At 43.5% G+C, this 20,680-nt stretch overlaps 2 protein-coding genes across 3 annotated transcripts in view; one reads left to right on the forward strand and one right to left on the reverse strand.

Annotated features, from left to right (window-relative positions):
* Positions 1-10,276, reverse strand: part of necab1 (N-terminal EF-hand calcium binding protein 1) — a 26,846-nt gene extending 16,570 nt beyond the window's left edge. For both annotated transcript variants that reach the window (XM_056582858.1, XM_056582857.1), the window contains exons 1-5: positions 7,532-10,276; positions 5,891-5,915; positions 4,044-4,152; positions 2,881-2,906; positions 2,404-2,501 (exon numbers count right to left, since the gene is read on the reverse strand). In XM_056582858.1, the coding sequence (XP_056438833.1) occupies positions 2,404-2,501; positions 2,881-2,906; positions 4,044-4,152; positions 5,891-5,915; positions 7,532-7,618 (345 nt within the window). In that variant the 5' untranslated portion in view covers positions 7,619-10,276. The remainder of the gene's footprint in view (positions 1-2,403; positions 2,502-2,880; positions 2,907-4,043; positions 4,153-5,890; positions 5,916-7,531) is intronic.
* Positions 8,847-17,588, forward strand: tmem64 (transmembrane protein 64). The gene is made up of 3 exons (XM_056582859.1): positions 8,847-10,361; positions 16,299-16,454; positions 17,363-17,588. The coding sequence occupies exons 1-3, from the start codon at positions 9,651-9,653 to the stop codon at positions 17,558-17,560; spliced, it is 1,065 nt and encodes a 354-aa protein (XP_056438834.1). The 5' UTR covers positions 8,847-9,650; the 3' UTR covers positions 17,561-17,588.
* The last annotated feature ends 3,092 nt before the right edge of the window (positions 17,589-20,680 follow it).

The following is a 20,680-nucleotide window of genomic DNA, read 5'->3' on the forward strand; positions in this document are numbered from 1 at the left end:
CGTTTCTGCGCTCGATAAAACACACACAATTAGAACCACCAGGGATTGGGAGGAGGAGGGAGGCAGGGGGGAGGCCAGCAGATGTATCACTTGATATCTTTTGAAGATATTTTGAGAACAATTGGAAGAAAAACGTTTTTTTCACGATTTGTAAGAAAAATGATTTGTTTTGAACGACGAAGTCTCGTCGTTCATCTCTGTCTTACCACTGTTTTCTCACTCTTATTCGCTCCTCTTGTCACTTATCCTGTCAATTCTCTAGTCACTTCTCTGTCAGCCAACTGTCTCATCCATTCCCTGTTCTTTTCCCTCTGTTTCCCAGTTCACCATGGGATCCCACGAGGCTAGACCACAAACTAGACCTCGGTTCTTCTAGAATTCTCTAGAGACTCTGGACTCAAGGGGGTCGGGTGTTAGTCTCTCATCTCATCAAGGTTCTGGCTTCAATCTCCCTCTCCGCAGTCGACCTCTAGGCAATATCATTTTGCATATGAAATCAATCCAGAATTATATAAATGAGTCAATATAGTTAAATAAATAATAAGTAGGTTTTGATTTATTGTGACTATCAAAGGACAACTTTATTAATGAAATGGATTTCATTTATTATTCCAGATGTATTTCCAAGCCCTTTTTATTCCCATCAACAGCAGAACTGTCCATTGAGAAGCCACTAAACGTCTGGCAGATGTAAGCACCGCGGCTACATGGCGTGTCTTATAACACATCCATGGTGCTACCGTGTCTCCGGGCGCTTCTAGCGCTGCAGCAGATTTGGACCAGAAACCCATTTGACACCTTTTGAATCAGGACATCCAGCCCTCTTCTGACGGTGTGATGGCAGGCTGGGCTCACAAGGCAGCTGTTAAATTCAGCGCCGACTTTCGGCTGCACACATGTTGAATAATTGTACTACAAGCCAGCCCTGGAATGCCATGTAATGCCCTCACCAGGTCTGAGGACTCCTCTGGCCTATAAACCACATCTAGTCCCTCAGTATGCCCATATAAGGACGTGGTAAGGTGGACAGGTGGAGGTAGAAGTGACTCAGAGGGCCTGAGACATCAACGTCGTTCAAATACCAAAGGGGCCTGGTGCAGCGGCCACTGCCCATAGGAGCAGATTGTATCCATGGAAACCAGTATCCATGGATACCCATTTGAACCCCAAGGAGTGCTCCTACATACACCCATTGGATATGTTACACGGCGTCAGCTCACAAGAGCCAATCAGAAGGAGCTTACCCTCGAAGGCTCAAACACCGGGGAACGAGGCACGGTGCGACGCGTTAGTGCTCACTCTCCAGATGACCTCAGGGTCACACATTTGACTCTATATATATCTTTTTTAGATGTTTGCTCCTTCTTTCTCCGGCCATTGGACCTAACTGAGAACTGCTAGAGTTATGTAAGTATTATGTATATGCCAAGAGCTGTGAAATAAATGTGGATAAAAACCTATTATGTATTTATCATCAATTATTCATTTATATCAGGGTTTAGTTCATAGCCAGATTAGTTTATTTCTAGGGCATATTTATGTATGTATGCATTTGTTAGTTTAATAGTGATTCAAATGGCATTTCATAAACCAGCTCCCTAATGACCTTCATGACCTAGAGTCAATCTAAATGTTAAGATATATATAAATATAAAGGGACTCCTTAAAAATACTGAATAATAATCTTTCACTCAAGAATACACATGACCACATTAAGAACTCCTCGTGTTCCATGAAAATATTTCATGGTAGAGACTTTTACATGCATAACGTACCGCAGAGCGTCCCTATAACGCTGTACGGCTGCACCACTGCAGCACTTCCAATTTATGAGCACTTATACCAGAATGAAAATTGAGATATTTACAGACTTTGATCAAAACGCGCTGCTCAAAGGTCTCTCAGGGGTTCCGCGGTCAGAAAGGCATCTGTTCATGTTTGATCCAGAGGCTCATTAGAGGCATGAAAAAGATTGGGATAGACTCTGTAATGGTAATGCTGTTAATGGGAGATCTGAAAATATACAGGTGGTTTGTGGGAATTGTAGGCACTATCGGGTTGCTGATGGGGACACAGAGAGAGTAAATCAACTCACATCATCTCTGACCCCGGTCATACCTGGACATTTGTCCTGAATAAGGTTTTGCACACACACACACACACACACACACACACACACACACACACACACACACACACACACACACACACACACACACACACACACACACACACACACACACACACACACACACACACACACACGATTTTATCATCCAAAGGGCTTGTGGTTATCTGATGGAAAAGGGGCTTCTCCCTCCCACATACACACACACACACACATTTCCCACTCACACACCAGTACACACAGGGGTTGGGGTGATTCTGACTCGGTCATCGTACCTTCTTGGTTTTGTCCATGGCCTTCAAGATGGACATGTTGAGATCTTCCAATGCACCGAGGACATTCTCGTACTCGCCCAGGTGTTGGGAAAAGTACTCTTTTGAACAGAAAAAATTAGAGAGAACACAGTATGTTTTAATCCGACAGCTGAGAGGAAAAACCCAAACATAAGTAAGGCGTTCAACATGTGGATGCGTTCCCCACTGATAAGAACGGACATCACTCCCTCATTAGTTACACCTGCTCAAATTATATTTCATGGTGATTGGACCATCTGCAAAATTTACTTTTACCCCAAGTTCACCAGTTTTCCTACCTGGGAATAAAGCATGTATCTACTAGGATCTTAATTTACTGGTCATCTTAGCATTAGGTTGAGTCAAAATAACCCCCAGAAGGGGTTTCTCTTCCAACCCTGATTGTGCCTACAGCAACACAAATACTCTCAGTTGATATTCATATCTTAAAAAACTTACCACACAATTCATCAGTATCCACGTTACTGAAAATAAAGAGCACACAACACAATCATAAAAACGTTTTTCACATTCCAATGTACGCTAAATCTTACATCTGCAATATACGCTACCTCGGTCACAAGTAAGGGAAGGAAGTGAGCATAAATTAATGCAGATGTAAAGTTATTTTTCCTTTGATGGAAAGTTTTGCACATTGCTAGTCTACTAACTGTCTACTATGTAAGCCGGTTTTAGAGAGTATATTCTACTCTCCTACTATGTATATCCAACTTGACGATGGACTATCACATGATTAGTGCAATGAAAAGGATTCTCCACCGAAGACAATGGGTCGGTTCTCCACCTCTCTAAAGACTATATGGCCTAGCGTACCGACGGCAGATGCACTCTGGGAGATGACACACATTTTTTTTGTCACTTTCACACTCATGAGAGAAACATAGAGAGAGAGAGAGAGAGAGAGAAGAGAGAGAGAAGGAGATGGAGAGAGAGAGGAGAGAGAGAGAGAGAGAGAGAGAGTAGAGAGAGAGAGATAGAGAGAGAGAGAGAGAGAAGGAGAGAAGAGGAGAGAGAAGAGAGAGAGAGAGAGAGAGAGAGAGAGAGAGAGAGACAGAGAGAGACAGAGAGCGGACATGAAGAGAGGGTAGGGGTGACGGCTAATAGATCAAAGAGATCAAAAATCGTGTTCTATTTTTATCAAACTGGAATATATACCAGTATGGCACTATTTCGTACAATTAATTTTTTTACGGATTTCAAAATAACTTGATCAGCTACACAATACTATAAATTGTACAATCTCTGCATATTAAGAGACATCACTTTTCCTTTAACGTTATCTGTTTCATATTTGCTTAAAACAGTGAATTGCCTGAAAAGTAAACAGAATGATTTCAGTCAGAAGTGATACCAATAAACAGAGCTCAGAGTGAGCCTTAATTGGATTGTGTTTCGCAGCTCGCCATTTCACACCTTCCCCCATTATCCCTCTCTCTCTCTCGGACTCCACATCCGCCACTGGCATCAATAAATAAACGCAATATCAACAGGGTCAGGAAAGCAGAGGGAGCCGGACCAGGTCTACTCACACTGGGTCGTCTACTCACGCTGGGTCGTCTACTCACGCTGGGTCGTCTACTCACGCTGTGTCGTCTACTCACTCTGTGTTATGGGTGTCGATGGTGTGAAAGAGCACCCTCAGCTCCTCGGCGGTCAGCACCCCGTCGGAGAAGTAGGCCCTGAACTCGTCCAAGGAGAGCTTGCCATCATCTGGGGACAGGGGGGGGAGATGGGAAGAATGTTCAGCAAGATGAGGAGACGACAGCGCCGGTCAATGTGGCGACCATTTTGGCTCTTCTTCTGGGTCAAGGTTATGCCAGCCGACCCCTGAGCATTCAATCATTCATTCACTCCAAGTTAATGTATTCACATGTTTACTAATTTATTTTAAGCCAGCTTCTACTGCTTACTTAAGCCATTTAGCAAAGGAGCTGGAAGGGGCTATGGCTTCTTGCTCAAGGATGTTAGAGGTTAGGCTGCAATAAGGGTTTGAGCCCTTCAAATGTTGTCCACTTAGATTTACACAACTTCATTTGAAGGACGGTCAAGAGTCATGAGTGGAGAGTTCTGTATCCTTTTGAGTCCATGTCCCATTGACAAGTGTCAGGTGAAGCAGTCACCAGGGCTGTAAGAGGAGCACTTTTGGGATTTGCGCAAACACGCACGCACAAACATGCAGACACACACAAACAAACACACACACAGACACACTCTTCAGCCCCTCAGGTCCTTAACAAACCATGTCATCAGAGTCAAACTGTGACTCATGGCTGCACTAAATACAGCCTCCTGAGTGTCTTAGAAACATAACGTAAAAATCACAAAGGTCTGATGTCTCTGTCACTTGTCACTTCCCCATGGCCTGCAATTGGTAACAGCAGGGGATAATGCATCCAATTAATATTAATTTAGTTATTGGGTGTGAACGATCAAGAAGTAAAGTTAACACAATGACATATTTTAAAAGCTTTAATTTAAATGCTCTTTGAACAATCTATAACAATAATGCTTTTTACATTCTGTTGAGCCTAAGGTAGGTGTTTTATTAAGATATAATATGAAGTCTATCATACGTATATTATGTGATTATATGTATTATGTTCCAAACTAAATAATGGTACATAATCATCTATTTAGCAGGCGTATTCATTGAAGTGCTCTGTTGGGTACATCTTCATCAAAAATAGAAAATAAGTCATTAAAAGAAACATAAGTCAACAGATCAAACAAATACTCTACAAATATATTCCTTGATGCATTTATATTTAAATACATTGACAATAATCGTAAGGATAGGTATGAACGCTCATGAAATCTCACATCCCCTAAAATCAAACCCAGTCCAATATGGTACATTGGGTCAAAACAACATGAATGGATCATATCAAAATCATTTAAAAATCACTACGACAGGTGGTTTCTGTTTCCTTTGAGGCATACCACCATTGGACGATTCATAGTATTGTGTTTCACAAACCATTAACTCTAATAACGGACTATATGAGGGAATAACATTGCTACAAATTAAACTATGATCGAATATGCGGATGATGATGATGATGATGATGAAGAAGATGATGATTATGATAAATAATGATGAAACAATAACGACATATACAAGTTTTAATTTGAAACCATCTAACAAGCCCATGCAGCTAACTTATCACCACATCACATTGTAATACATTCATTGCTACAGAGCAATGCTCATCCATCATTTACTACAACATTTTGGACAGAATTCGTTTTTTTGTTCTCTAACACTGAACATGGCAGGGCATGGTCAGTCCCCTGTTTCCATGGAAACTGAAAGTGTATCACTAGAGACATGATCAGAATTTAATTGAAAAACCATTCAGTTATTTTGATGCACGACAGTCAAAAGACTTAATATTAAGCGAGTGTGTGTGATGTTTATGTGTTTGTTTGTGTGAACGTGTTTTCTTACCATTCTTATCAGCTCTCCGAAGGATCTGAAAACAGAAGAGAATTTTTAATATCATTTAACAAATTTCTTGTGGGCATTTCTTCATGTGCACCTTTGAAAAAAATTACTTCCACTATTAATTCCCTTTCCATATTAAATTGTTATGCCCTTTTGAGAGTGTGTGTGTGTGTGTGTGTGTGTGTGTGTGTGTGTGTGTGTGTGTGTGTGTGTGTGTGTGTGTGTGTGTGTGTGTGTGTGTGTGTGTGTGTGTGTGTGTGTGTGTGTGTGTGTGTGTGTGTGTGTGTGTGTGTGTGTGTGTGTGTATGTGTGTGCATCGGCGTGCACAACTGCCCATTTGTGCGATTCAATGTATCATCGATCACACCCAGTCTATAAATAATGGATCGTTCTGTCCCAGAGTCCAGGAGAGAGGAAAGTGACAAGCAATGACCACATGAGCTTAGAAATGAACAAGTCAAGAACAGCTACAAGTACTGCCGCTGACTTTGTCTTGTGTTTGTAATGTGTTTTTCTTTCAAGAGGAACCGAGACATCACCTCACTGTGATAAGTTTTGTCATCTCATCTCCTTTCCTCACTGCTGCATCCTCCCTTTACATCCTCTCCTCTCTCATCCACTTGCCTCCTTAGTCCCCTCTCTTCATCCCTCCCAATCTTATCTATCTCCCCCACCACTCCTCTTTCCTCCTCTCCTCTTCCCTTCCCTTAGCTCCTCTGCTCTCCTCTACTCTCATGTCATCAACTCTCCCCTGCAATCCTCTCCTCTCCTCTCATTTCATTTACTCTCCTCTCCTCCTCATTTGTGTCCTCTTCTACGCCATCAACCAACAACAGCGTGTATACCATTCAAAATTAATTGAACCATGTGTGCCCGCCTTGGGGTTATGTTGAAACGATACGGCAGCTGACACATGCAGCAAAGGTAGCAGATCGAAGAACTTGGAGAGAGCGAGAGAAACACCAGGGGAGACACCATGGGAGAGGACCTATACATTCCCGGGTCACATCTCATCTCTCCTTGGGGTACACATCAACACCACAGTTTCATGGCAGGCATCAAACGTGATGGGAGCAAAGGAGAGAGGGGAACACATCATTAAGTGGTGCATAGGAAGCCTGCAAAGACGGGGATCTGTGACGGGTCATAAAGGAGAGCCCATGCTCTTGGGAGAAAAGCACCAAAGCTACGCTTTGATTGCTTTGTAGAAAAGATATGCGATTATTTCAATAGTGTTATCGGTCGTTTGTTTCTATGTCTGCTTCAAGGAGCCCTATTGACATGTCTGGTTGCTGTGCTCTTTTTTTTTATAGATGTATTGATCTTATTTGACTGATTTCTCAATCAATTGATATTAAATGGTGGCACATTTGGATTATAATTTATGTATATGCGAGCTAGGCTAAAATAAATCATCAAAACTACACATACCACTACTTGGAACCATTAAACAGTGAGGTTAATTATATTTATCATAACAATCACGATCGTTTCCATTTAATATAGAAAGGTAAACTCAAATTTCCGAAACTAAAATCACCTTTACTAACAAGGGCCTGAAGTTTAGTTCACGTCGATAGTAATAAAAAAAACATAGCCTAATAACGTTTCTATATAGTGTGTACACAAACACAGCCTACTTACATCAAGAAAAATTGACATTCCTTTTTTTAGCTCGAGTGGAGAGCTCGCTTCTTCGGAAATGGACTGTACCTCTTCGGAACTATCCATTCTCGATTGTATTTCCTTAATAATAAATCACAAATTAATGTATTTGAGTCAATGCCTTTTTAAATTCCACTCAGATGAAACGTTGCTTTGGAGCGTATTGGTCACAGCGTGCATGGGTGAGTCTAAACTCTGCTGTGCCGCAGGTTGTTCAAAGCGCGTCTCTGTATTCATATGAGCGCGTTCCACGTGCGATGACGATCACACGCAAGATGCTCTGGCTGTTGCTTGTCGAAGGTGGAATTATTTTTAAAATATCTAATATTTTGAATCGTAATATTCAAAAGGAAGTTATATGAAGGACGTGAATTATTTTTAAAAAGCTATTCAATACATTTCAGTAACTGGACATGTTAACCCTTTTTATAAAGGAATTGTTTGAATTGTTGATTGATGAAGTATGCTATTCAGGCCATAATGATGTTAATAATTCTGATGTCAAACCAATTTGACGGTGTAGGGTTCTTGATTTATATGGATTCACTTCAGTAAAATGATGATATAAAAAATATACTTGTAGCTCTACACTGTCTTTGTGAGAATAAACATGCTCTTCAAATAGATTCATGAGGATGCAGTTATCGAGTGAACATAGGGATTCCATTTTATTGGAGGGATGTTTATTCTTTTTTCTAAATTTCTTACCCTATTCTCTCCCACGATTGAGCAGAAATGTTAATGAAAAACGCCCAGATAAGCCGGTTAATATTGCTTCAGAAATTCGACTGATCATTTGGCGACTAAAAGGAAAATTGGTTGAAACAGTTCCATCTAGTGGATAACTTCGAAAGCACACAAATGCGCTAATCAAAGCAAAAATATAACCACAAAAAAATGCCTTTATATTTGAGCACACGACGATTATAGGCCTCTGTATCAGGAGGATTGTTGTGATTGCTGTACGAGTTTGTAATTCTATGCCATAAACACTGTACACTTGCTCCATATTGGAATGGATCACGCTCCCCGTCATACATCAACAAATGTATGCGGGGTGGAAATACGGGTTACAGAGGGGCACCAATATATACTGTTTGCATAATAAACAATAAATATTTCCTCCTTATTATCAATCGGGAGAGTATCAGTTACAGTTGGTCCAATTATGCAGGAACGCGGCACAGTTAGTTCCATTTTACTTGAACGCAGCACAATACCAACGAAATGTTGCTTTCTCGCGATATGGTTTGCAGGCTCCTGGTTGGATAAGAACAGTAACGGTCACGTGGGTATGGATATTTGGCATTCTGGGACACAAACAGTGGTGGGTATGAAATACAGCTCCAACAGTGTCCACCACGGTGGAAAGCGAAGCGAGAAATAAGACACACAGCTGGAGACCAAAACAAACAGCATCGCTTTACACGACTTCTGTGCGCAGATTTTGACCGGAGCGGGCAACGGCAAACCTGAGGTCTGTTTCAGAACATTGACTTCACGATGGACAGGGGGATTTTGTTATCCATGCAGCCTGCTAGCTAGAGCCGAGAGTAAGTTAGCGAAGACTGATGCTACTGTTAGCTGGATGAAGAGATCAGGGCTTGAGCTGAAGTCTTAAAAGTAGAACCCCATCGCCTTCTTACCTTAAAGCCGTTCACGGGTAATGGTTGAGTCGTTTGACCATTGACCCTCACACTTTCTTCTCAGTTCGTACTTCTCTTATTTACCATCATTCTATCATTAAATAGAGAATAAAGTGTATATAATTCGCAATGACAACGGGGAATAAGGCGTGCATCGCAGAATGTCTTTATGAAAATGGCATTCATAATTCATTCAGCTGGAAGGGTTCACAGCTCGTTTACCCGAGATAAAAGTGACCTATCGTAACGCCCACACAGATGTAGGGGACTGGTCTCTGGTTCATCACAGACCCATTACAAAGCGATGGCCTACGAGTGAAGCCATCTGCTCATAACACTTCAACTTGCTTGGAACGAGATAGAATGTCCCACTGGACTGCTTGAGCCACATCTGTCTGCATCGCATACGGGTCGTCTGAGCTCGTCCCCAAACCCAATCCGCGGGGGCCAATATGTGGTTGGCAGGGTCCACAACCCTGCATCTGGGCACCAAGCTCGTCAAACATGCCGTAGGCAAAGCTCAGATACAGATTAACCGCTGGCTCCAGAGGTCTGCTACCGACGAGTGTGACAAAATTGACATATTGATATGCAGCGCCTTCGAGGAGAGAACAGCGGGCAATGGGAAGTCCGAAGCCGGGGACTCTGAAGTTAACATTGGCGATGGCGTGTCTTTCCCCGGCGTCGGGGAGTCTCGTCATCCGTGCTGCATCACCGCCTGCTGCTTCAAGAGCGCCGTGCTTGCGTGCATCCTTACGGCAATGTGTTTCTCTTCCGTGGCCCTGGTGCGGCAGTATCTCAAGGATCTGCTGCTTTGGGTGGAGGGATTGGACAGCGCCGTGGGAGCCTTGCTGTTCATCGTCGGATTGATCCTCGTGTCGTTCCCCTGTAGCTGGGGGTATATTGTACTTAACGTGGCAGCGGGGTACCTGTACGGATTTGTGCTGGGCTTGGGACTCGTCATGGTGGGTGTGTTGATCGGGACCTTCGTGGCGCACATTGTGTGCAAGCGGCTGTTGACCGAGTGGGTGCTGAACAAGATCGGGAACAGCGAGCAGCTGAGCGCTGTCATACGAGTGGTGGAGGGAGGGAGCGGACTCAAAGTTGTGGCCTTATCAAGATTGACACCCATACCGTTTGGGCTCCAAAATGCAGTTTTTTCGGTGAGTTTAATACATTTTTCCCTTTTGTTTATTGTGTGTGTGTGTGTGTGTGTGTGTGTGTGTGTGTGTGTGTGTGTGTGTGTGTGTGTGTGTGTGTGTGTACACAACTTTTTCCTTACCTCTTATTATGTGAATATTTTGATGATTATCATTAGCATCCACCAGTTATATGTATTCATTTTTCCACATTGCATCCCGCTTGGATAATGTGATTGAAATGCCCCTATGTTTTGTATCATAAGTTGGCATTCCTATCCTTTGTTCTGTGACAGCAACACAGGTTCTTGGCAATGTGAATAAGATGTCACCCTGTCAATTAAAGTACAATTATGATATTGTGTGTGTTTGTCACCTTAGATTGACAACCAATGTGGACACTATGACTGTTCCAGACATGGGTCCTATATGTTAAGGCTAAACAGTTCACACCCAACATAATAAATAGTCTCAGCCCTATCTAGGCCTAAGGTTTGGTCCCTAAGACATGCCTAGATGTCCCTAAGTTATGCCGTTACGTTATGGCTTCAATTTACCATCGCTCCAATATTGCTGTAGCAATACAGGAATGACAACAGGCAGTTAAATTGTAACAGAGTCATCAGTACTTTATTTATCGTCAGAGATAAGGAACCATACAATCTGGGAGGCCAAGAATCAGTTGAGTCAATTATTGGAGAACCGGTTCAGATTTTTATTAGTTGTTGTCAAGCAATAAAGTCTGCTTCCAGGAAGTCTCCTTAGGGACTTCTCGTTCTCTATTTTATATATTTTTATTTAACACAAATAAAACAACTTAACCGTGTCTTTCTTTCTCTGATTTCTGTATATTATCATTCTAAAAACATATAATTCTGAAGAACATTCTGAAGCATTTTCTTTTTTAAATGTAACAATAACATATTCTGGGGTAGTGGGGTAGTAACAGGTAGTGCATAAGGAAACATGGTCTCACTGAACATGTAAAGCTGCACTGTCTGCTACACATTCACAGTTTAATCTAAGCAACCCTGAAATGGTAGCCTACCTGTAGACACTGCACCCAGTCAGCCCTATTCACGTTGGTGGTCCCGGAGTTCTGGCCAAATTATAGGTCAAGGTAACGTAACACCATGCTCTGCAAACAGAAAAGGTTAAGCCCTCTCCCAGTAGAACATCTTTCTGCAACAACAGCACTGTACCTCTCACATCTGCCCTCCCCTCACCCCAGACCAGTGACCTTCATGCACCACATCAATGATTTATTCCGTCTGCTCTTCTCTCAGTGATATCTGTAAATAGTACGAGTCATGAACGAGGTCTGTCTGTGGCAGACGGATCGGTTCGAAGGTTATGGAGCAGTGCAGGGTTGAGCAGAGGATGGGATTCTTAATATATCAGTGGTACCTAGACAGAACATGTTGAGAGGCAGGGACTACAGTGGGTCCATACTAACCCCTTAGTTGTTAAGCTTTCTCTTTTCCATGTTAAGGTAAAGCAGTAAATAGGAATAAGGCAAATTCACCATCAGCTAAGACATATTAAAATGATTGAAACCGGCCAATGTGGTGAATTGGAGAGATGAAAGTACTACATTCAACTTAATTACAGCAATATTGCAAAGTTCCCAAAAGGCCTGTAGTTGTATAAGCAGGTAAATGAGTCAACAACAGTGATCTTGCGTGCAAACGAATCATACGTAATCATACATTGACCTGCTACTAGCATGCTTTCATTAGTTGCATTACTATGGAAACATAGACCAGTCAGATCGTTACACTGCATGGGACAACGACGCATACACCGAATGTGTTCTCTTGAAAAGGAAGTGCTGCTGGCAGACCCACCCATGTTGATAAAGACTACACTTGTGTTTTATTGCATTTCTAAATGTGGTTCCCTAATTCTCATTACTATTGGATATGACATCAAATTTTATTGTCACATTAAGTGTATTTCAGAGAACAGATTATGGTTTGTCCCACCATTGTTGCCGTCTTCAATGCTTGAAATGACAGGGCTGTTTCCTTCCATTTTAAAAGGGGCTTTTTTTCACGTGCCCCTTGGATTAAAGATTGCATGAAAGGATGGACTTTATGTTGGTGATGGTTTAATACTTGTCAGACAGTATTTTGCATTTAATCTCTAATTTATCAAATCTGTCTAGTACATAAAGTTCTAGGGTTTCTACCACACACATGAGAACAGTTAGTCATACTATGTTCATAATAATTTCATTTGGTTAAAGTGTTTCGCTAATCTGGCTGGTTAAACTGGTTTAGCTGTCAACATTTTATCACTGGTTTTCCCCATTGTGGAATTCATCTTGTGAGGTTAAGCCTATACCCGTAATTCCAGCTGTAGCCGTATTCCAGCTTGCTGGGGGCTATTGCATGCTCACATATCTGACACTGGACGCCCTTGATGACTCCCGGAAACAAGCAGTCAAGGTCGGGCGTTCCTCTGGGTTTGACAACAGCCAGTCAACTTGACTCACGTTTGGAGAGCAGGGATGAGCTTACTTTGGAGGGATGACTGTTAAACTTAGAATAAACGCTGAATTAATATGAAGTTCACTTCCTATATTGACAGAGACTGTTGGTGTGGTTATTCTGAAATAGATCTTTATTAATCAACGATTCTGTGAATTTCTGGACGTGTGCCCGGACACAAAACTCTCATCTACTGTGGTCTGATGTGGCAGATGTGAACTGGATAATCAGGTTAAGAGGCGTTTACATGACAAGTCCCCATACTTGACGGGTCACATCTCCGCTCCATCTAATCTAATGGGATGTGAAAACCTTCCTTCCCCTAACTGATTTGTCTGGTTCCGTCGTACAGTACACTGTGAAGTGTCTTAGCTCCGGTGGAAGGAGAGACTGTCAGTGTGTAGACTGTGCACTGGAGGGGGGGAGCCAGCCCGTCAGAAAGGAGGTTAATAAGCTGTAGTAGCTTGCCCCCTGCTCGGTCTCTCTCACGTCGTCCTCTCTCTTTGGGCTCTCTCCTCGGCCGCTGCCCTCTCGCTCTCTCTTTCCTGCTGTCATTCTCTCTCGCTCTGGGTCTCTCGACCCCTTCGACAACTCCTCGGCTCCTCTTTCAGTGACGGACCCACCAGGGATTACAAACCCAGCTCTGCCTGGTCTCAGTAACCTCGGCAATCATTACTCCATGGCCATTATTCAGCCTGGTTGAAATTGTCTTGATTATCTCGTTCACACAATGGGTGTGCATTGGGGACCACAGCACAGTAGTAACCCTGAGGGGGGTTTTCAAAGGTTCATACCCACGTATATTTAGTGCCGTGACTTTTAAGGGGATTCACACCTATAATCTCTAAGGATTGGTCTGATTCAGGGGGGAAGTTTGTACTTCAACTTGTTGCTTCGTTCACTGGGTACAGTTAGCTTTCACTTACTTTCACTTACTTTGTTAGTGAAACAAACATTTAAAAAAAATTATTGCGATGAAGTGATTGGCTCCCGTATTGGACAAATATTCGGAGGTAATCTTAAACCTTCGGTCACTAAATAATTGACAGAATTTAAAGAAGTACTCAAGTGTTTTTCTTTTGAGTTTCCACATCTGTGGGATTTGATCAACCCCTTCTGCATTCAGCCATTTTAACTGGGCTGATTAATGCTGTATATGAAAATGCTTTGCTTTGGGCATGGATTATGTGAAATGAGACCCAAGTTTGTCCAAATAATGTAGGTTTACAAGGTTTACAGAATCAGGTAGGATGATGCCCGTTGTTGCATGGTCTGTCCTTGGTAAGCACATTCTGTGGACGTGGCTGCATTTCAAAGTGCCCCTTCTTTCTGTTCTACTGAAGTGAATGCTGCATTAATGCTGGTAACCCAAAACTACACACAAACACAAACTGCAACGCTTGGCAAAACAATGGGATGCTATTGAAGGAAGACTTTGCAGAGCTTTTCAGGATGAGGTTGACAGATTCGGCCTCTCTGTAATAATATCACACAGCTATCCTGGCCTCATCCATTTTGTGGTGCTTAAATAGATGGCGAATGAGTTCTTAAATAGGCCAGGACGATTCATCCCGTGCTCACCTGCTAGATGGATTGTGGTTTTGGTGTCGGCCTACCCTCGCCTGTGGCATTTCTTTATTAACACGAAAACAGCCTTGCTATTCATACCATGAAATGGAAACTAGGTCAAACCTATTCAAATTCATATTTGTTCATGTATATCTGGATGTTGTGTTGAAACAGGCCGTTATTGTGTGTTGGCGTTGTATGAGTTCTGCAAGCCGCAGGGCGTTGGAATTCACCGGGTAGCTGTAAAAATACCCATTGGTGTCCCTGCCCTGACCAAGCCGGGGACATCCATGTCCTGGCCAAGTCGTAGAGTCACGACAGCTGCAGAAGAGCTCCGCACAGATGCTTGTGTGGGAGGAGGGCGGGTACTCCCCACAGCCCAGGTAGGAGGCAGCGGGAGTGAGGCCACTGCTCTACAGGGGCTCGCTTAGAAGACGATGGGAAATCGCCTTTTAGAGGGCGTCATACTCCTGTAATATGTCCAAGTGTAATGGATAATTGTTGAAGAACGTCACATTAAAGGAATCTGATTTGATCCTTTGGGATTGTATTGTGCCACATTGAAACGCTAGCCAGCCATTCCTGTAGCAGGCTATAAATGATGGGGAGGGGGAACATGACATCGTATTGGTGGTTGAAAGTTAAGGCAGCCCCTTTTCCTTTTAAACAAACAAACATAATGGCCGTTTTACAATCTACCGACATAGATTGTTGAATAGGTAGGAATATTAATATGACTAGAAATGTGCCGTGTGTTGGACAGGGATTAGATGTGGACCCGCATGGCGCTTTCACGCCGTTTGGACGGCACTCATCTTTGAAGCAGACGCCCCAGCTTCTAGGCCAGATGGCTAAATGCCTTGCTATTAAATTGAGTAGCCGTCTGTACACACAACCTTTTGGATAATGGCGTCATTTAAGTTAAAGTTTAACGTGGGTCTCTCTGTGCTGCCGGGTGACCTCGTCCAGTGGGACTGTAGTGCTGTGACCATGATGAGAAGAATCACCCCAGCTCGGGCTCTGGGCATTTTTTAGTGTCTTACCGGCATAGCTGATAGCGCCTTGGCAGTTGGCAAACATGCTTGCCCCATTGCCCCCCCCTGGAGACACCTGCGTCAGTCACACGCACCTTGGTGACGGAGGCGGTGCCAAGGTCGTGTCCACCCACACAAGCACTCATTTGTCATCCCTATGGTCGGTTGAATGGTGACACGTAGCCATGTTGATTATTGAGTACAGTGGTGCTGGGGACTGGCCATCGTCACCATAGACCAGGGCTGGTATCAGTTTGTACTTTGAGCTTATTGTTTAGTGTATCTCGATGGTAGGGTTCATATTCAAATGACTGTTTGTGTGTTCTTCCTCTTTATGTTTCATCCCCCATGCTCCATTCAATGTGTGTTTTTAGTCTTGACGCTAAAGGGCTTTATAGGTGACAGATTATACCACCAGGTGTGAGTGTGATAGCCGTTACAAACCATTTTGAAAATGTCCTGACATCACAAGTGTGGATATATCAGTCTACCAGCATACCCATTGGACTATAGCGAGCGTTGCTCATCTATCCGTCATACATCTAGGTGGGCACGCCCATTTGTGATGTCAGAAGAGTTTCAAAACGGCTTGTAACGGCTGATCACACTCAATATGTCACCTACGTCAGGACCTATGTCACAATACGTCAGGACATATTGTACCTTAAAAGGTACAATATGTCCCCTTTTACGGTGACATATTGTGAAACCATCGAGTCACCCTCAGGGCACCGTTATCTAGTCCTACAATCTGAGATTAGTCATACGGTCACCCAGATTTCAATCTGGGTGTGTTTTTTCTCCCCAGGTGTTTGTAATCCATCCATCTGTGAACCTAATCTGGAGCCTGTTCCTCCGCCCCTCAGATCACAGACGTGTCCTTGCCAAACTACCTGGTGGCGTCCTCGGCGGGCCTGCTGCCCACCCAGGTGCTCAACTCCTACCTGGGCACCACCCTGCGCACCATGGAGGACGTCATCGCCGAGCAGCGGGTCAGCGGCTACCTGGTGTTCAGCCTGCAGGTGAGCCCGCACACGGCCGCCCCCCCGGGGCCGTCCTCACGCTCCCTCGCATTCCTCCACCCTGCGAGAACCCTAGCCCGCTCACCGCATTTCGAGTCGAGCTTGAAAGTCCGGACACTAAGACAATAGGGGGGGGGGGGGGGGGGCGTGTTGACGAGGCCCCCACCTCGTCACCACGAGGGACGATGGTGAGACATGGGTGGAGACGCCGGAACACACCTGTCACACGGTGTCCTTCCCATGCCCTCAAGACGACATGCTTCACATTCTCATAGACAGGAAGCGTAGGGTCACCTGTCCCCCTCGCATACCCGCACGCTTACGCAAACACTACTGTATGTACCTACTTCTACCCCTCCCCCTTGGACCAGAATTCATCATTTGTGTGTTGGGAGACGAGCTGAACTCTCAATCTCTCTCTCGCGTGCGGGCATGCACGATCAAACACCGAGCTGTTCACACACAGCCTTTTCATTTGCCAAGTGTTTTAAGTATAAAAAGGGGAAAAGTTTTGTGGGAAGGTTTTAACGTTTCTGCGCTGGTTTGTATGTTATTCCTGCTGCAAGAAAAAACTTTACACCTTCTTCTCACAAGACTAGTAACGCAGCGTGGATTCCTGCCAATGCTCATAATGTTCAAATCTGTTCATTAAAGAAGTCATCCACTTAATGTCTTCATTAGAAAAGTCCCTGTTGCAGTCAAACCTGCGTTGCAATCATTGAACCAGTATTTCTGGTAACGGTCACTTCCCTCCCCCCCAGCAACCCAAAGATGGTTATGAAGCCTTAGTTGCCTTGGTGAACGATAAAGCACTCATTGGTTGTAGTGGTTTCACTGACATGTCTCCTTCATCAGGCGAGACCTGTACCAAAGTGTTTTTGATTCCCCCCCCCCCCCCTTCCGTGCAGATCGTCATCAGCATCGGCCTGATGTTCTACGTGGTGCACCGCGCCCAGCTGGAGCTCAACGCCGCCATCGCCGCCTGCCAGATGGAGCTCAAGAGCTCGCGCATGAACGGCACCTCCGCCAACCACGGCGGCTTCAGCTACTGCAGCAAGCGGGCGGCCGCTATGGCCAACAGCGGGAACTGCGTCAACGTGGTCTGAGAGGACACGTTCCCCCCCCCCCCCAGCCTCCCCCCACCCCCCCCCTCCAACACACGGTCTACTGCACACTGGACTGCCGGCCACGAGACGCACGCTAAGAGAAGGCCGTCACCGCCGCGCGTGCCTCCCTGTAAACCTCAAACTACATAAATAAGGGCAAAGCGTTTCCACGGCAAACGGTTAAAAAACTAAAAAACGTGTTTGTGTTTTTTTTTTTTTTTTTTTTTTTTCAAGTGAGTCGATGCAGACAGCGTCTCCTCCTAACAGCGCACATTTTTATGCAGACATTGTCCTGATGCCCGGAAAGGCGGAGGTTTGCGGTTCGTCGTGTGTGTGTGTTTGTCGGGATCATTCGTCAAGGGACGGATAAGGGACAGGAATGCTGCTGGGACAGCGACGGTCTGGGGGGTGTGGCACTGCCCTCAGCCCGTCACTGCGCTGCTTGCTCAGCTCTGTTCCAGGAGTTGTCAATTGAACACTGATGTTCATGAGCAGAACTGCAAGGCAAAGTGAACTGATTTGCACACACAATGAATGTGCATCTAGATACTTCCTCCACGGAGGAACGGGGGTTTCCTTTGCCGAGTCAAAATGATGACCACCTATGCACCTTTTCACAATGCATCCACAACAACCCCCTCGACACCAATCCCCCCCCCCCCCCCCCCCCCCCCCAAAACGGTTTCTTTCTTTTTTTGTCAGGGAGTCTCGGTATTCAACGCTAATTGACATGGCTGTAAGTTTATTAATTTAGTATTATCTTGAATTGTAATTGTTTGGATTCTTGGTTTGCTTGGGCGTAGTCACAGTATTACTGGATCATTTTTTTTGTGTTCTAGGCTGTGAGGAACAGATGGGAGGAAGAGCAAAATTCCCAGCAGGAATTTTCTAAATGTCCTGCCAGGACAGCTGAAGTGCAGCACGATTCCCTCTCCGCCCACAACCGCTCCCCTCTCCTAAGTTAAAACACATTGTCCTTTTAACCTAGAGGCTGTTTTTTTTTTTATATTCGGTTGGAAATAGTTTTTGAAGAGTTTGATTTTTTGTTCTCTCTCTTTTATTTATTTAAAGATTAATTTAGGTATTCCTTAGCTATTGCTTGGACTAGGCTAGGTAGCTTTACCACACAGACCTTTTTGTGCAATGTACCGGTGAACAAGCACCATGAATGTCATATTTTAGTTCCGAAAGCCAAAACTAAACGCAGTTAAGCACAGTGAAGGATAGCCGGATATGGGGGAAACTTTGGTTTTGGGTTTAATTTCTTTAGTGACGTTATTAGATGTTCATGCCAGATGAGATGTTATTTTTAATAAGTGCCATATAGAGGCGATGCGTATCAGGTGCCATGGTATTTCCCGCTACTTCAGTTGAGGGGACATGTGACTTATCATATTTCTATGTACCTGCTATTGTTGGCAAGATTTGATGATAATTTATATGTGAACTTTTCTTTTTACTTACCAATCCAGCAGTGAAGCTCCATTTTTTTTTTTTCTTTTATTTAAGTTTAATTTACAATCCACAACCTTACCTTATATATAGTTTCATACTGCCCAGTGAACTTGCAGCCAAGTTTGACAGTCCTGGTTGGTGTGTCACGGAGGCCGACAATCAAACCCAATATGGACACTTATCGATGAATGTGATCATATTATTTTCTATTATTAGATATATTATTGTAATGCTGCTCCTCAGACATTGTGTCGAAGATAATTAAGGGCTCCTCTATCCACATTATCTGTCTTCACCTCCGTCTTTATACACACACCTGAAAAATGTGCACAACATTTTTCACAATCAGTCTATTTTGTGGTTTGTTTATCAAAAACAGGCAACAATTAAATGCGCACCCAAATACATTCCATGCTGTAACTTCTGAAAGGCTGTAGAAAATGTTTGACATTTATTATTTTATGTCTAGATGGCATTTACCTTTTAAATTGGTGTCTGAACACATCAATATTGTCCAATTGCCACTGTATCCAATAATTGGTTTTAGGAACATAATTAGTGAGCCTATGAGTCATTATCGTTGCTTCAAAAATACATTTGATCGGTTCCTTATTCAAATGTAGTGGATAAAATAAGAACATTCCTGGGATTTCTGGATCAGCCTCTCTTCCATGCCTGTAATGCGATTTTAGATCTTGAATTATACCCCCCCCCCCCCCCCCCCCCCCTCTAATGTACAGCGTGTTTACTGTATGTTTATCGATCAACCTATTGCTCCTCCTTTTGCATGAAAAGTTGCCTTTGTCCACCCAGGGGTCTCCCAGGCTTGTGGTCAGATGAAGCACGTATGGAAACACCAACTGGCTGCTTCAGCGCAGGATTGGGGTTTGTGTAGTTGACGGGAACACAACGCAGAAGAGGGGTTGGAACAGTGTTTCATCCAACAGCACAGAGGGAGATATATGTAACCAGCCATGAATCATGTTTTTTAGGATTCAACTGTATTTTTTGAGGTTGTGGAGAGTTTCTGTAAAAAAGGAGCAGTTTGTACACTAAAGGCTTCAAGTATTCTTTGGTCAGCTCAGCTGTAGTTACTTAGATATAGTTATGCAACAACCTATTCCTAAAGGACGTGTATTTCATAGATATTGATGCAAGACTTGAGGCTGGGCTGTAAAACTGCACATTTAAACAGTTGGTACCAAGGGAAATGAATATATATATGAATATAAGAGGCTCACAGGGGTACTATGAAACATGAATTACTTCTAAACCTGTATCAAGTGCATTACACATAAACTGTATTTTGTAAAACAGAATTTTTACAGAGAGTGTATGAATATTGATATTTATCACTGTACAATGCTTGTTCAGTGTTATTTATGGGAGAGAAATAAAACAAATTCACTTTCTTTAAAATAATGTTTTTTCTTTATGCATATCTTCCTGACAATCTTTACAGTTCTACCCGGCTTCTTTGAATGAGCAAAGTTAAATATTACATTTTGAAATGGAAAGAATATGAGTTGAATGGAATAACAATTCAATCACAGAAAATATATTCTGACTGCAACACTACAATAAAAATACTGAGCATTTCTCCAATAACACAGCAGACAACAGACCCCTTAAATCCCACTCGTTCTCCCATCTCATCCATTTTGC

This window comes from Gadus chalcogrammus, chromosome 22 (assembly GCF_026213295.1).
Source record: "Gadus chalcogrammus isolate NIFS_2021 chromosome 22, NIFS_Gcha_1.0, whole genome shotgun sequence".
Classification (NCBI taxonomy): Eukaryota; Metazoa; Chordata; class Actinopteri; order Gadiformes; family Gadidae; genus Gadus; species Gadus chalcogrammus.

What these genes read in the sequence shown, in the direction of transcription:
- tmem64 (XM_056582859.1), top strand. Translation starts at nt 9,651, where the DNA reads ATGTGGTTGGCAGGGTCCACAACCCTGCATCTGGGCACCAAGCTCGTC. An exon ending in TCCAAAATGCAGTTTTTTCG is followed by an intron (nt 10,362 to 16,298) that starts GTGAGTTTAATA and finishes TCCGCCCCTCAG; the next exon opens with ATCACAGACGTGTCCTTGCC. An exon ending in ACCTGGTGTTCAGCCTGCAG is followed by an intron (nt 16,455 to 17,362) that starts GTGAGCCCGCAC and finishes CCTTCCGTGCAG; the next exon opens with ATCGTCATCAGCATCGGCCT.